General features: G+C 51.4%; 1 protein-coding gene across 6 annotated transcripts in view; it reads left to right on the top strand.

Moving 5' to 3' along the window:
* DIP2C (disco interacting protein 2 homolog C) overlaps nt 1-13,886 on the top strand; it is a 405,817-nt gene that overhangs the window by 264,817 nt on the left and 127,114 nt on the right. For all 6 annotated transcript variants that reach the window (XR_010127367.1, XM_054437227.2, XM_054437226.2 and 3 more), the window contains 4 exons: nt 77-211; nt 3,778-3,897; nt 5,454-5,651; nt 13,775-13,866. Coding sequence is in view for 5 of the 6 variants with exons in the window: in XM_054437227.2 (XP_054293202.1) it covers nt 77-211; nt 3,778-3,897; nt 5,454-5,651; nt 13,775-13,866 (545 nt within the window). In the remaining variant the exon portion in view is untranslated. The remainder of the gene's footprint in view (nt 1-76; nt 212-3,777; nt 3,898-5,453; nt 5,652-13,774; nt 13,867-13,886) is intronic.

The following is a 13,886-nucleotide window of genomic DNA, read 5'->3' as shown; positions in this document are numbered from 1 at the left end:
CCTGTGCTCCAGTCTCTTCAACCTTCAGAGCAAACATCACAACCACCACAAAATCTCATGATGTGTTTCTTTACAGAAAATCATTCTGCACCTCCTGACGTAACCACGTACACCTCAGAGCACTCGATACAGGTGGAGAGACCGCAGGGTTCCACGGGGTCCCGGACGGCGCCCAAGTACGGCAACGCCGAGCTCATGGAGACCGGGGATGGTACGTCCCAAAGGAGAGATGCGTTTTTTTCTGGTAAACGGTTTGTGCTGACCTCCCGTTCCGTGCCCGTGACTGGGTGTGTTTCTTCCTGGGGTACAATCGGTTCTGACAAAGCGATTTATCAGATCTTTCGGGAGCCTCTCATGGAAGGTGGCCTAGCCACAGAAATGCAAATTACTCTCCAAGTGAGCCCACAGTTATTCCTTGTAGGAAAAATGTAACTGTTATAGGAATTTAGTCATGAGAAGAAAAAGGAATTTTAGAATTTGCTGCCATTTTTGCTGCTGAATAACGGTGGTTCAGCAACTGAGAAATTCTTGTACAGGTGTTAAGACAGTGAACAGTCACTTAGAAGAGCAAGATGAAGTTAAATGTACAACAGAATTACTGTCAGATGGGCTGATATGTTGCTTTAGACTTCGGAGGAAAGAGGGTCTTTTTATCCATGTTGGACAGAGATGTCAGTGACTTGGTAACAGGCTGCGGCTGAGAGCTTCTCCTTCCTTCCTCGTGGCCTGATCTTGGTATGTTCTGATTACAGTGGCTGTTCATATCACCCAGCCCCTAAGTCTCAGTCTTTCCCGAGGTCATAAAAGTCAGGGTGATTACAGTGGCTGTTCATATCACCCAGCCTCTATTCCATTTAAGTCTCAGTCCTTCCTTGATTACAGCAGCTGTTGGTTTCACCCAGCCCCTATTCCATTTAAGTCTCAGTCCTTCCTGAGGTCATAGAAGTCAGGGTGATTACAACAGCTGTTCATATCACCCAGCCCCTATTTCCATTTAAGTCTCAGTCCTTCCTGAGGTCATAAGTCAGGGTAGAACCTAGCGGTGAAATACAATGCCCTTGTGTGAAGCTGCATGGAGCAGCCTTGGTATGCTGTTATCTTGCGGTGCACAGGACTCACAGGCGGACAGGGAGGCCTATCCGAGCCCCGACAGGCACAGTGGACAGGGAGGCCTATCCGAGCTCCGACAGGTGGACAGGGGAGGCCTATCCGAGCTCCGACAGGTGGACAGGGGAGGCCTATCCGAGCCCCGACAGGTGGACAGGGAGGCCTATCCGAGCTCCGACAGGTGGACAGGGGAGGCCTATCCGAGCCCCGACAGGTGGACAGGGGAGGCCTATCCGAGCCCCGACAGGTGGACAGGGGAGGCCTATCCGAGCCCCGACAGGTGGACAGGGGAGGCCTATCCGAGCCCCGACAGGTGGACAGGGGAGGCCTATCCGAGCCCCGACAGGCGGACAGGGAGGCCTATCCGAGCCCCGACAGGCACAGTGGACAGGGAGGCCTATCCGAGTCCCTACAGGTGCATTGAACAGGGAGGCCTATGCAAGCTCTGACAGGAACAGGCAGACAGGGATGCCTATCCGAGCTCCAACAGGTGGACAGGGATGCCTATCTGAGCGCTGACAGGCACAGTGAACAGGGAGGCTATCGAAGCTCCGACAGGTGCAGGCCGACAGAGGCCTCTTCGAGCTCCGACAGGCGCAGGCGGATAGGGAGGCCTATCCGAGCTCTGACAGGCACAGGTGGACAGGGAGGCCTGTCCGAGCTCTGACAGGCGCAGGTGGACAGGGAGGCCTATCCGAGCTCCGACAGATGGACGGGGAGGCCTATCCAAGCCCCGACAGGTGGACAGGGAGGCCTATTCAAGCCCCGACAGGCGGACAGGGAGGCTTTGCCAAGCTCCGACAGGCGCAGGTGGACAGGGAGGCCTAGCCCAGCTCCGACAGGTGCACAGGGAGGCCTAGCCGAGCTCTGACAGGTGGACAGGAGGCCTATCTGAGCCCTGACAGGTGGACAGGAGGCCTATCTGAGCCCCAACAGGCGCAGGCAGACAGGGAGGCCTGTCCTAACTCCAACAGGCGCACTGCCGCATCCTCACGTGAGGCAGAGCCCGACCATGCCTTTGCAAGTGTTCAGTTAGTGCACTTGAAATCGCCCTGGTTGCTGGTGCGATGACTTTTCCTGGAATGCCTTTTGGTGTCATTATTTGCTTTAGTTCCCTGATGAGTTTGTCTTGACTAAATTGGCCATTTTTGTTACTCTTGTCATGGTCATTTTAGTAACTTTGTCATCTTTCAAGTCTGTACCTTTGCCTTTGTTTCCCAAATAAATCCTGCGTGGTGTGTTGTGTGGTCTCGGCGTCACGGCCTCCAACACCAGAATCCCACAGGGGCCCTTGCTGGGAGGGTGATTCTGAGCCACACTCCAGACGTCATGAGCTAGAAGTTCTGGGTACCCTGAGGCGATTCTGACATCTGCCAAATTAAGCTTGAGAATCACTGGCCTGGTGGAATGGTCTGATTCATCTGAACCAAATTAGTTGGGCTATTTAATGGGAACATACTATGTTTGGATATTGAGAGTTCTGGATTGTGTGTTTTTCTGTATTTTCAGAGATATGAAATATTTAATGTCTCAATTCTGAAAGTGCTATAGAGCATTTTGAAACTACCTATTAAAAAATCTTGATAGAAAAAATTTCCTTGAATTCTGTTCTATTCCCCCCAAATGTTGAAGTCTGTTTTTTATGGTCCAGTGCGGGGGCAAACAAGGGCTCTGCCTCAGGTGAGGGGAATGGCCTGCCAGGTGCACCTGCAGAACCCCCTGCACCGTCCAAGCCCACAGCTCTGGGTGATGGTTTCCCAGGTCCTGCCAGCCCTCAGCGTGTGCCTGAGGAGGACGCTTTTGATCTAGTTGTGGCATCAGCGTCTTGGTCCTCTGTCTTGTTCATTTATTTGATTTATTTATCTTGAAATTTGAAAACTTTGACTCTTTCATTGATCAAACCGGTTGATTTTCAGAATGATGCAGCATTCGTTATAATTAGCACAGTATTTTAAAATGGGGCTTTTCTCCGTCCACTTGGATAGGTATGGGCTAGTATTCTGTTACACAAAAATTTGAATTTAGAGACTTTAACTTCTGTGCTTTAGGATGCATTGCCTGTGTGTGGGCTGAGCTGCATGGGTTTGGAATGTGTGTGAGGAGCTCAGCCTTTATTAGGAGTGGACAGGGCTTGGGCATGGTGGTGCTGGAACCTGCGCCCGGGGCTGTTGGATGCTGGGGGTTCCAGACGTGACTCACCAGCCCGATGTTCTCGTGCCTCCGTGAGGCTGAATGCTGATGTGAGGCTGAATGCTGGTGATCTCTGGAGAGACAGACTCAGGGAAGGACTTACTGCTCCACTGATGGTCTCATCCTGTTGAGAAGAGGGGGCCTGGGGCAGTGGGAATGAGGAGTCTGCCCTCTGCAGGTGACAATTCTGTCCAGAGAATCAGAGCTGGGGTCAAGCATGTGTGGTCCTGAGGCTTCTCCCAGCATGACCAGCAGAACAGCACATCCTGGAACGTGGTAGACATTCAGGTCCGATGTATCTCTGTCCGGTCTCCTGCCTAGCCACGGGGCTACTGTACAGCATGATCACCTCGGGCCCTTCCCAGGATCACGTCTAGAAGGATGCAGCCTGTTGCACGCTGGGGAGGGGGCTGTGGGACTGTGGATGCTCATTCCAGCTGTGATGATCGCTTCCCCCACCCACTGGTTCCTGTTTTTCAGGAGTACCAGTAAGTAGCCGGGTGTCAGCAAAAATCCAGCAGCTTGTCAATACCCTCAAACGACCGAAACGACCACCTTTACGAGAATTCTTTGTCGATGACTTTGAAGAATTATTAGAAGGTGAGAGAACTCTTTCTCACACGTTTCTTCCAGATGCTCCTATGGTCCCATAAACAATGACATTTTTTTCTGCAAGGCCATTTTACTTTTTAAGAGCAGTAATCGTGGCATTCGCTGGATGATGGGAACCCAGGTAGGGAGCAAGTGATGTTCCCAGGCAGCCTCGGTGTCGGCAGGTCTCTAAACCTGGTTGTTAGTCGTCCTCTGTGGGAGGTGATTTTGTTCTGTGACCCAGGTCAGGTCTCTAAGAACTCCGTAAGAGTATAGAAATACAAGTAAAGTATAAACATAGAAAAACAAGTAAACTGGGGAAATCCTTCGCTCGCAGCAAAACAGTGTTGTGAAGTGCTGTCTCCTCCCTCCTCCTCCTGCCTCTCCTGATAGATGCCGGAGATGCTGCCTTTGCCCCTGAATGCTCCTGGGTCTTTTTAGACAAACAACTTAAAGTTGAAACAAAGCACAGGAGCTGCTCATTATACCAACTTGAGCTCCTTATTATCTTATGCGTTAAACCACAAGTAAAAACGACTGATTTTCTTGTCAGTCATAAAGTGAGAGACAAGTGTGTTCCAGAAATGGAAGAGATAATTTCCATTCTTCACCTCTCTCAAGGATTGGGCAGGTGGTATTTATGATGCACTGATTTAGTTTTACTCAGGAAAATACTCGCTCTGTGTTCCTGTTATTCAGAGTAGTTGTAGCAGATTTAAATGTACAGCCCAGGCCAGGTGCGGTGGCTCACACCTATAATTCCTGCACTGTCGGAGGTCAAGGTGGGCAGATCACTTGAGCCTGGGAGTTCGAGACCAGCCTGGGCAATATGGCAAAACTATGTCTCTACAAAAAAAAAAAAAAATTATACATATATATATAGCCCAAACCCTATCTCTACAATATATATATATATATATATATACACATTATATATATATATACACACACAAACACACACACATATATATATACACATACTAAAATTAGCTGGGCATGGTGGTGCACGCCTGTAGTCCTAGCTACAGGCTAGGACTGTAGCAGAGGCTGAAGTGGGAGGATAACCTGAGCCTGGGAGGTCGAGGCTGCAGGGAACTGTGATCATGCCACTGCACTCCAGCTAAGGCAGAAGAGAGAGACCTTGCCTCAGAAAAAAAATTTATCATTAATCTTTAAGGACAAAATATAATTTAGCAAGATTTAACCAATTTGGGGTCCAAAATCACTAGTTGATGTTGGTAATGGAAATTTCAGCATGGCTGTTTGAATTCCAGGCTCTGGGCACAGTGTGCTGCACAGTTTCCACCTGTTGTCAGTTTGCAGCTGTGTCCAGGTCCACCTAAGCGCTCCACCCACATGCTGCCTTGGAAATTACATGAACTAATTTTTTACCAGCATCCGTGATGCCAGTGTATAGACCCCAATTCTAGAAAAGCATGCTTTTCTGTCAGCTAATAAATGTACAGCTTAAGCATAAATCTCCTGGCTTCTTTATAAAGAATAAAAAGTAGCCATGCTAATGTGGGTGCATTTCTCTTGTAACCTCTTGTATTCAAACAATTTAGTTCAACAACCAGATCCGAACCAACCAAAGCCAGAGGGGGCCCAGATGCTGGCCATGCGCGGAGAGCAGCTGGGCGTGGTTACAAACTGGCCACCGTCGCTGGAGGCCGCACTGCAGAGGTGGGGCACCATCTCGCCCAAGGCGCCCTGCCTGACCACCATGGACACCAACGGGAAGCCCCTCTACATCCTCACTTACGGTAATCCCCTCTACATCCTCACTTACGGTAATCCCCTCTACATCCTCACTTACGGTAATCCCCAGGCTCACCCCTGCCCTTTGCCCACCCCCTCGCACAGCCACTCCCGAACACAGGAAGCTCAGTGTCCTTTTACATCCTCACTTAGGGTAATCCCGAGGCTCACCCTCTGCCCTTTGCCCATCCCCTCGCGCAGCCACTCCCGAACGCACAAAGCTCAGTGTCTGTTACTTCTGGTGACTGATTGATTTTGTGTTGCCTTATGTTTCTGGCACAGAAATAAATGGAATCTCAAGAAACTCTTTAGGAAAATCATTTGATTTCAATATAAAAAGTTATTTGTTAAATATTTTTTGAGTTAAAACCAGAAATGGCTGATTGAAGCAGTGACTATAGCTCTGATAAGATGTTAGATCTTAAGTACATATGTGATTTATTGAAATGCATGCTTTCAGCAAAGATTGGTGGTAGTTAGAAAAATGTCTTGGTAGTTAGAAAAATGTCTGTCTAAACTTTCAGAAGAAACAAAATCGGTTTCCAAGGGACTTTTTCAGAAGGCCAGAGAAACCACCTTTCCCTTAAGTCTTCAGTACAATTAATACAGTCTGTAAACTTTTTGCACATGGTTAACAGTAGCAGAGAAATGTGTTTCTCTTTTTTCTGTGGATAAGAGGCCGTGGAGGAGCAGATTGTCGCGCTGTTCTCGCTGCTTCAGCTTTACAAAGAAAATAGTAACTAAAGGCTGGCATGATGGCTCATGCCTGTAGTCCCAGCTACTTGGGAGCTGAGGCAGGAGGAGGAGTTCGAGGCTGCATTGAGCTATGATTGCGTCACTGCACTTTAGCCTCAGTGACAGAGCAAGACCCCATCTCTAAAAAATTAATTAGAATTTTCAAAAGATAAAATAACTGAAGGACCAAAATGGTTCATATTGTGTCTGCATGTCTGAGATTTATGTTGATAGTTGAAATTTTAAACATAGCTGTTTCAATTCCAGGCTCTTGGCATGGTACAGTACGTAGTTCTGCCTGTTGTCAGTTGGCAGGTTTTGTTTTTAGCTTTTGTTGTTATAACACAACACTTTTCTGCTTGCAGGTAGGAATGGAATTGATTTCTACATTAGCCATGGAGGTCAAAAGCCAGATGCTATGTTGAATCGTGGAACCTCAGTAGACCCTAGCCTTTTGGGGTGGGGCTCCGGGAGGCAGCAGCTGTCGACCTGTGCATTTCACGGACAGATGTGGGATTTGGGCCTAGGAGCATATTGGGTTCGGGAGCGTGCGTTTTGTAACCCCTTTGCTTTTATGGCCTCATTGAGTAGTTTTAAATGGGTAGTGTGTGGCATCCATGATGAAGCATAGCTTTAGCTTTTTAAATTATGCTCTCAGAAATAGGTTTTAATGAGTCAAAAGGATGAAAGACTTTTCTATGTGACCCTCATCTCCGGCCAAATTCAGCCCTGGAGCTAATTGTGTATTTGGAGTTGCTGCTGCATGACAGCTGATGGCTTCCGAGGCCTCCCCGCCTACATGCGGGGAATTCCAGGAGCAGCCGAACTGTTCCGGGTGCATGTGTTCACTCTGAGAACTAGTAGATGTTCACTTGGATGTTTTAAGCATGCAGTATGCATTGGCACGGAACTAAGGTTTGGGAAATCAAAGACGGATAAGACACAGTTCTCACGGGGCTTATGATCTCGATCAGAAGGATCGCCCCTCTCTGCTGCTGGAACATTGAACAGAGTTGGTGTCTTTCCCCTTCCTGCAAGGTTAAGATAAATGGGAGATGTAAGACACAGACTGAATATTCATATGAAAAGTTGGATTCATCAGAACTCATGCCCACAACCAAAGCATTTTAACTCCTCTATATGTTGTATTTTAATCGTCTATATGTTGTTGTATTTTAATTATCCATATTAATTGCAGGCTGTGGGTTCATCTTGGTTTTTACTTGTTAAAGGAATATATGAAAGCAACACATTTCCAAATTTAAGATTACAGCTTATCAGATGAAAACGCAGTGAACACTGTGGAAAGCGCCATCTGCCTAGAAACGCTAACGTAGATGGGCGCATGATTGGCTGTTGCTAAGACGACTCAGAGACAAGCTCGTCGAATGAGAATTGTTCTTTTTTTTTTTTTTTTTAATTTCTGAAGTATTTATTGATCATTCTTGGGTGTTTCTCGGAGAGGGGGATATGGCAGGGTCATAGGATAATAGTGGAGAGAAGGTCAGGAGATAAACACATGAACAAAGGTCTCTGGTTTTCCTAGGCAGAGGACCCTGCGGCCTTCTGCAGTGTTTGTGCCCCTGAGTACTTGAGATTAGGGAGTGGTGATGACTCTTAAAGAGCATGCTGCCTTCAAGCATCTGTTTAACAAAGCACATCTTGCACCACCCTTAATCCATTTAACCCTGAGTTGACACAGCACATGTTTCAGAGAGCAGGGGGCTGGGGGAAAGGCCATAGATCAACAGCATCCCAAGGCAGAAGAATTTCTCCTAGTCAGAACAAAATGGAGTCTCCTATGCCCACCCCTTTCTACACAGACACAGCAACAATCTGATCTCTCCTTCCTTTCCCCACACTTCCTCCCCTTCTCTTCAACGAAACCGCCATCGTCCTCATGGCCCGCTCCCGATGGTCGCTGTCTCTTCGGAGCTGTTGGGTACACCTCCCAGACAGGGCAGCCGGGCAGAGGCGCTCCTCACCTCCCAGACAGGGCGGCTGGGCAGAGGCGCCCCTCGCTTCCCAGACGGGGCCGCCCGGGCAGAGGCGCTCCTCTCCTCCCAGACGGGGTGGCCGGGCAGAGGCGCTCCTCGCTTCCCAGATGGGGCCGCCCGGGCAGAGGCGCTCCTCGCTTCCCAGACGGGGCCGCCCGGGCAGAGGCGCTCCTCAGTTCCTCCCAGACCGGGTGGCAGCCGGGCAGAGGCGCTCTTCACCTCCCAGACGGGGCGGCCGGGCAGAGGCGCTCCTCACTTCCCCGACGGGGCGGCCGAGCAGAGGCGCTCCTCACTTCCCAGAGGGGGCGGCCGAGCAGAGGCGCTCCTCACTTCCCAGAGGGGGCGGCCGGGCAGAGGCGCTCCTCACTTCCCAGACGGGGCGGCCGGGCAGAGACGCTCCTCACTTCCTCCCAGATGGGGTGGCGGCCAGGCAGAGGCGCTCCTCACCTCCCAGACAGGGCGGCCGGGCAGAGGCGCTCCTCACTTCCCAGACTGGGCGGCCGGGCAGAGGCGCTCCTCACCTCCCAGACGGGGCGACCAGGCAGAGGCGCTCCTCACTTCCCAGACGGTGTGGCGGCTGGGCAGAGGTGCTCCTCCCTTCCCAGATGGGGCAGCCAGGCAGAGGCGCTCCTCACTTCCCAGACGGTGTGGCGGCCGGGCAGAGGTGCTCCTCCCTTCCCAGATGGGGCAGCCAGGCAGAGGCGCTCCTCACTTCCCAGACGGTGTGGCGGCCGGGCAGAGGCGCTCCTCCCTTCCCAGATGTGGCAGCCAGGCAGAGGCGCTCCTCACTTCCTCCCAGACGGGGTGGCGGCCAGGCAGAGGCGCTCCTCACTTCCCAGAGGGGGCGGCCGGGCAGAGGTGCTCCTCACTTCCTCCCAGACGGGGTGGCAGCCGGGCAGAGGCACTCCTCACCTCCCAGACGGGGCGGCCGGGCAGAGGTTCTCCTCATCTCCCAGACGGGGCAGCCGGGCAGAGGTGCTCCTCATCTCCCAGACGGGGCAGCCGGGCAGAGGTGCTCCTCATTTCCTCCCAGACGGGGTGACGGCCGGGCAGAGGCACTCCTCACCTCCCAGACGGGGCGGCCGGGCAGAGGCGCTCCTCACCTCCCAGACGGAGTGGTCAGGCAGAGGCGCTCCTCACTTCCCATATGGGGTGGCGGCCGGGCAGAGGCGCTCCTCACTTCCCAGATGGGGCGGCCGGGCAGAGGTGCTCCTCACTTCCTCCCAGACGGGGTGGCAGCCGGGCAGAGGCGCTCCTCACCTCCCAGACGGGGTGGCCGGGCAGAGGCGCTCCTCCCTTCCCAGACGGAGTGGCCAGGCAGAGGCGCTCCTCACCTCCCAGAGTGGGCGGCCGGGCAGAGGTGCTCCTCACTTCCTCCCAGACGGGGTGGCGGCCAGGCAGAGGCGCTCCTCACCTCCCAGACGGGGCGGCCGGGCAGAGGCACTCCTCACCTCCCAGAGTGGGCGGCCGGGCAGAGGCGCTCCTCACTTCCCAGAGTGGGCGGCCGGGCAGAGGCGCTCCTCACTTCCCAGAGTGGGCGGCCGGGCAGAGGCGCTCCTCACTTCCCAGAGTGGGCGGCCGGGCAGAGGCGCTCCTCACTTCCCAGAGTGGGCGGCCGGGCAGAGGCGCTCCTCACTTCCCAGAGTGGGCGGCCGGGCAGAGGCGCTCCTCACTTCCCAGAGTGGGCGGCCGGGCAGAGGCGCTCCTCACTTCCCATAGGGGGTGGCAGCCGGGCAGAGGCGCTCCTCACTTCCCAGATGGGGCAGCTGGGCAGAGGTGCTCCTCACTTCCTCCCAGACGGGGTGGCGGCCAGGCAGAGGCGCTCCTCACCTCCCAGACGGGGCGGCCGGGCAGAGGCACTCCTCACCTCCCAGACGGGGCGGCTGGGCAGAGGCGCTCCTCATCTCCCAGAAGGGGCGGCTGGGCAGAGGCGCTCCTCACTTCCCATATGGGGTGGCAGCCGGGCAGAGGCGCTCCTCACTTCCCAGACGGGGTGGCGGCCAGGCAAAGGCGCTCCTCACTTCCCAGATAGGGCAACAGGGCAGAGGCGCTCCTCACTTCCTCCCAGACGGGGCGGCCGGGCAGAGGTGCTCCTCATCTCCCAGACGGGGCAGCCGGGCAGAGGCGCTCCTCACTTCCTCCCAGACGGGGTGGCAGCCGGGCAGAGGCGCTCCTCACATCCCAGATGATGGGCGGCCGGGCAGAGGCGCTCCTCACTTCCCGGATAGGGCGGCCGGGCAGAGGGGCTCCTCACATCCCAGACGATGGGCGGCCAGGCAGAGACACTCCTCACTTCCTAGACGGGGTGGCGGTGGGGCAGAGGCTGTAATCTTAGCACTTTAAGAGGCCAAGGCAGGAGGCTGGTAGGTGGAGGTTGCAGAGAGCCGAGATCACACCACTGCACTCCAGCCTGAGCACCATTGAGCATTGAGTTAGCGAGACTCCGTCTGCAATCCCAGCACCTCGGGAGGCCGAGGCAGGCAGATCACTCGAGGCCAGGAGCTGGAGACCAGCCCGGTCAACACGGCGAAACCCCGTCTCCACCAAAAATACAAAAACCATTCAGGCGTGGCGGCGCGCGCCTGCAATCCCAGGCACTCGGCAGGCCAAGGCAGGAGAGTCACAGGAGCCCGAGGCAGGGAGGTTGCAGCAAGCCGAGATCCCGGCAGTACAGTCCAGCTTCGGCAACAGAGGGAGACCGAAAAAAGAAGGAGAGGGAGACCGAAAAAAAGAGGGGAGGGGGAGGGGGAGAGGGAGAGGGAGAGCAGAATTGTTCTAATACTGAGTAATTTGGTATCGAATGAGAATTGTTCTAATACTGAGTAACTTGGTGTAACTGAAGGGGCTGTATTCTCTAAAGTCCTGCCGTTTCCCCTCAACCCCCAAATTTAGCTTCCTACGAAGTGCTGGGGTAGCAGAATTCCCAGCTGATAAACTTAGGATCATTAATAGAAAGTGTAGGTGGCTAATGGAAGCCACAAGTGAATAAACTTGTAAAACATAATTCTATTTTCCACTTTAGACTACCTGTGGCATTTCATAATCTTAATAAAAATAAGTCACGCTGTGCCGTTAATTTCCCTTCACATCCTGCCTCGCAGCAGCTCTCCGGTACGCCCTTCCTCTGCCTCTGGTTTTTGGGAGAGACCTATACGTTCATCTGGCTTTCCTACCAAGGAGATGCTCATGCTCATGCTCATGCTCATCTCCCTTTTAACGTTTTATTTATGGTTTTCCTTTTATTCCAGGTGTTTCAAGAAATCTACATGCTTGAGCTAGCAGCACGCTGGGCCACCTTTCTGTGGCCTTGCTGCTTTTTTGCGTGGTTGATGGTGTGTCTCTCAAGCTCCCGCCTCCTTCCCCGGCTTGCTCCGGTTCAGCCCTTCGCCACCCACCGCCTCTCCCCTCACCAGTTACACTCTGTTCAGTTGCCTGTTCCTCAGTCAAAGCCAAGCGAAATTACAATTAATGTCTAATACAACAGTGCTGACATCACACACATCTCCTTTATGAATCAGTTAAGAACTGCTGTTTCTTTATATCAGCAGCTTAACTTCTTGCCTTTTCTCTTTGAGAAGTATAAAAATACCAAATATATTTCAAGAATTTTTCCAAAAGTTTGCATGTGTTTTATCAAACTCTATTGTTAACTAGCTTGTATATGAACTCAAGCTAGGATGTCAAGACTCTTAGCTGAGAATGAAGTTGAAACTTTCACAAACTACGATGGTGCTAATTGAGTGTAATTGATTTATTCAGTTACAACACATTGTTTTTCTTTCAATTGCAATGAATTAATTGTAATTGTTTACCCAACTATAATAGTTCCCTAATCTTGTTCACATTAAAGAAATCTGAAGCCACAAAATAATTTCTTTTGTTGGGGAAAAAATACTCCCTGAGTTATATCTGATGAGCCAGTGATCATTTTCAGGAAAATAAAATCCCGAAAGAGAATTCCAGGTGACTGTAAAGCTGCCAGTCTTGAAGACTGCCTATGGTGTTGAGGAGGAGCTAAGGAAGACAGGAGGAGGGAACATGAATAAAAGTGTGTGTCTAGCAATTAAGTGCTCAAGAATATGCTAGAATGCACACCGTAACTTTGTGTTTCATTACAGCTTGCCTGTGACAGTAAAATGAAGAAACATTTGCTGAGCACGTACTATGACAGGGAAGTGTCCTAGGAACAAGAACAATCAAAGATAATTGTTCTCTTCACGTTCTCATTAGCAAGGGGATAAATACTGTGATAAATAATAACAATGTTAATCCAAGGAACTCTGTGATATGAAATAAATTCAGGGTTTTTAAATTTGCACTGTGTTGTAAACAACAAAGTCTGATTTAGTGTTTGCATTTATAATAGGGAAAAGATTAAAACAGTGATTGCACTGAAACAGAAAATAGTTAAGATAGCTGTTACCTTTATTACACTATTACAGCATTATCACGTCTTCTAACACCTTGACTACCGAGAAGCTCTTGCAGCTGAAGCCTCTGAGACTAGGTTGTTAAAGGCCATTGTGTATTTAAGAACTCATTTTAGGCTGTAAAGTCATTGTTATTTGATCTCAGACTGTTACATTTACCATTATCTTTATCTGAATCCAAGGATTGTCATTAAAAACCCTAAAACCCTGAGATTAGGAAAGTTTGAAGGTGAGAGACACAGGACTTGTGAGTTCGGAGCCTCTCGAGGCGGTTTTCTGCTCTACGTTGCTCATAGTCACGTGGGGACTGACTGTGGATGAGGGACATGTCACCGGGCTTGACTTTGTGGCTAGTGACGCCGTTGCGGTGGCCCCACAGGACTCTCCTCCCTAGAACCTTCCCCACAGTTTCTGTGCTGGCCTTGCTGCAGGCACTTCATGCACTAAGAGGGGATTTGTTTTGTGCCGGCCTTGTTCCAGCGTCCAGGCAGCTCTGACTGGCTGAGTTGGAGTCATTGCTTTTCCTCTTCTTAACTCCAGGGACTCAGGATGAGTTGAAGCTTTGATCTGCGAGGAGAAGGTTCTCAGGGCCCTCCCGCTCCCTGGCGGTGTCATTTCAGCTGGGCAGATCCCAGCCCTGCGACGACGGTGTGTGCACTGTCCCTGCCCCCCACCTCCAACCCCTACATCACAGACAGATCAGAAGACAGGCCAACACGTGGTTTTAGCTTTTTATTTTCATTCTCCTGAAGTTTTGTTTTTAGAATCCCTGTTGCTTTTCTACTTTCACTCATTTTCCTTTCTTGCCTACCAGTTCCCCCTTTGCTCAGCTGCCCCCAGTTCAAGTCACTTGCAGACCATGATACACAGGAAGCAGAATGGACTCATGTCCTAGACTTCGGTTTGCAGAAGCGGTGCTCTCCGTATGCTTTAATACACACATTTGTCTGTGATTTGTATTCATAGGCAAGCTGTGGACGAGAAGTATGAAGGTCGCTTACAGCATTCTGCACAAATTAGGCACAAAGCAGGAGCCCATGGTCCGGCCTGGAGATAGGGTAAGTGCAACTTAAACTGC

The sequence above is a fragment of the Pongo pygmaeus genome, chromosome 8 (assembly GCF_028885625.2).
Source record: "Pongo pygmaeus isolate AG05252 chromosome 8, NHGRI_mPonPyg2-v2.0_pri, whole genome shotgun sequence".
In the NCBI taxonomy this organism is placed as follows: Eukaryota; Metazoa; Chordata; class Mammalia; order Primates; family Hominidae; genus Pongo; species Pongo pygmaeus.
This window is presented reverse-complemented; position numbering and strand designations above follow the sequence as displayed.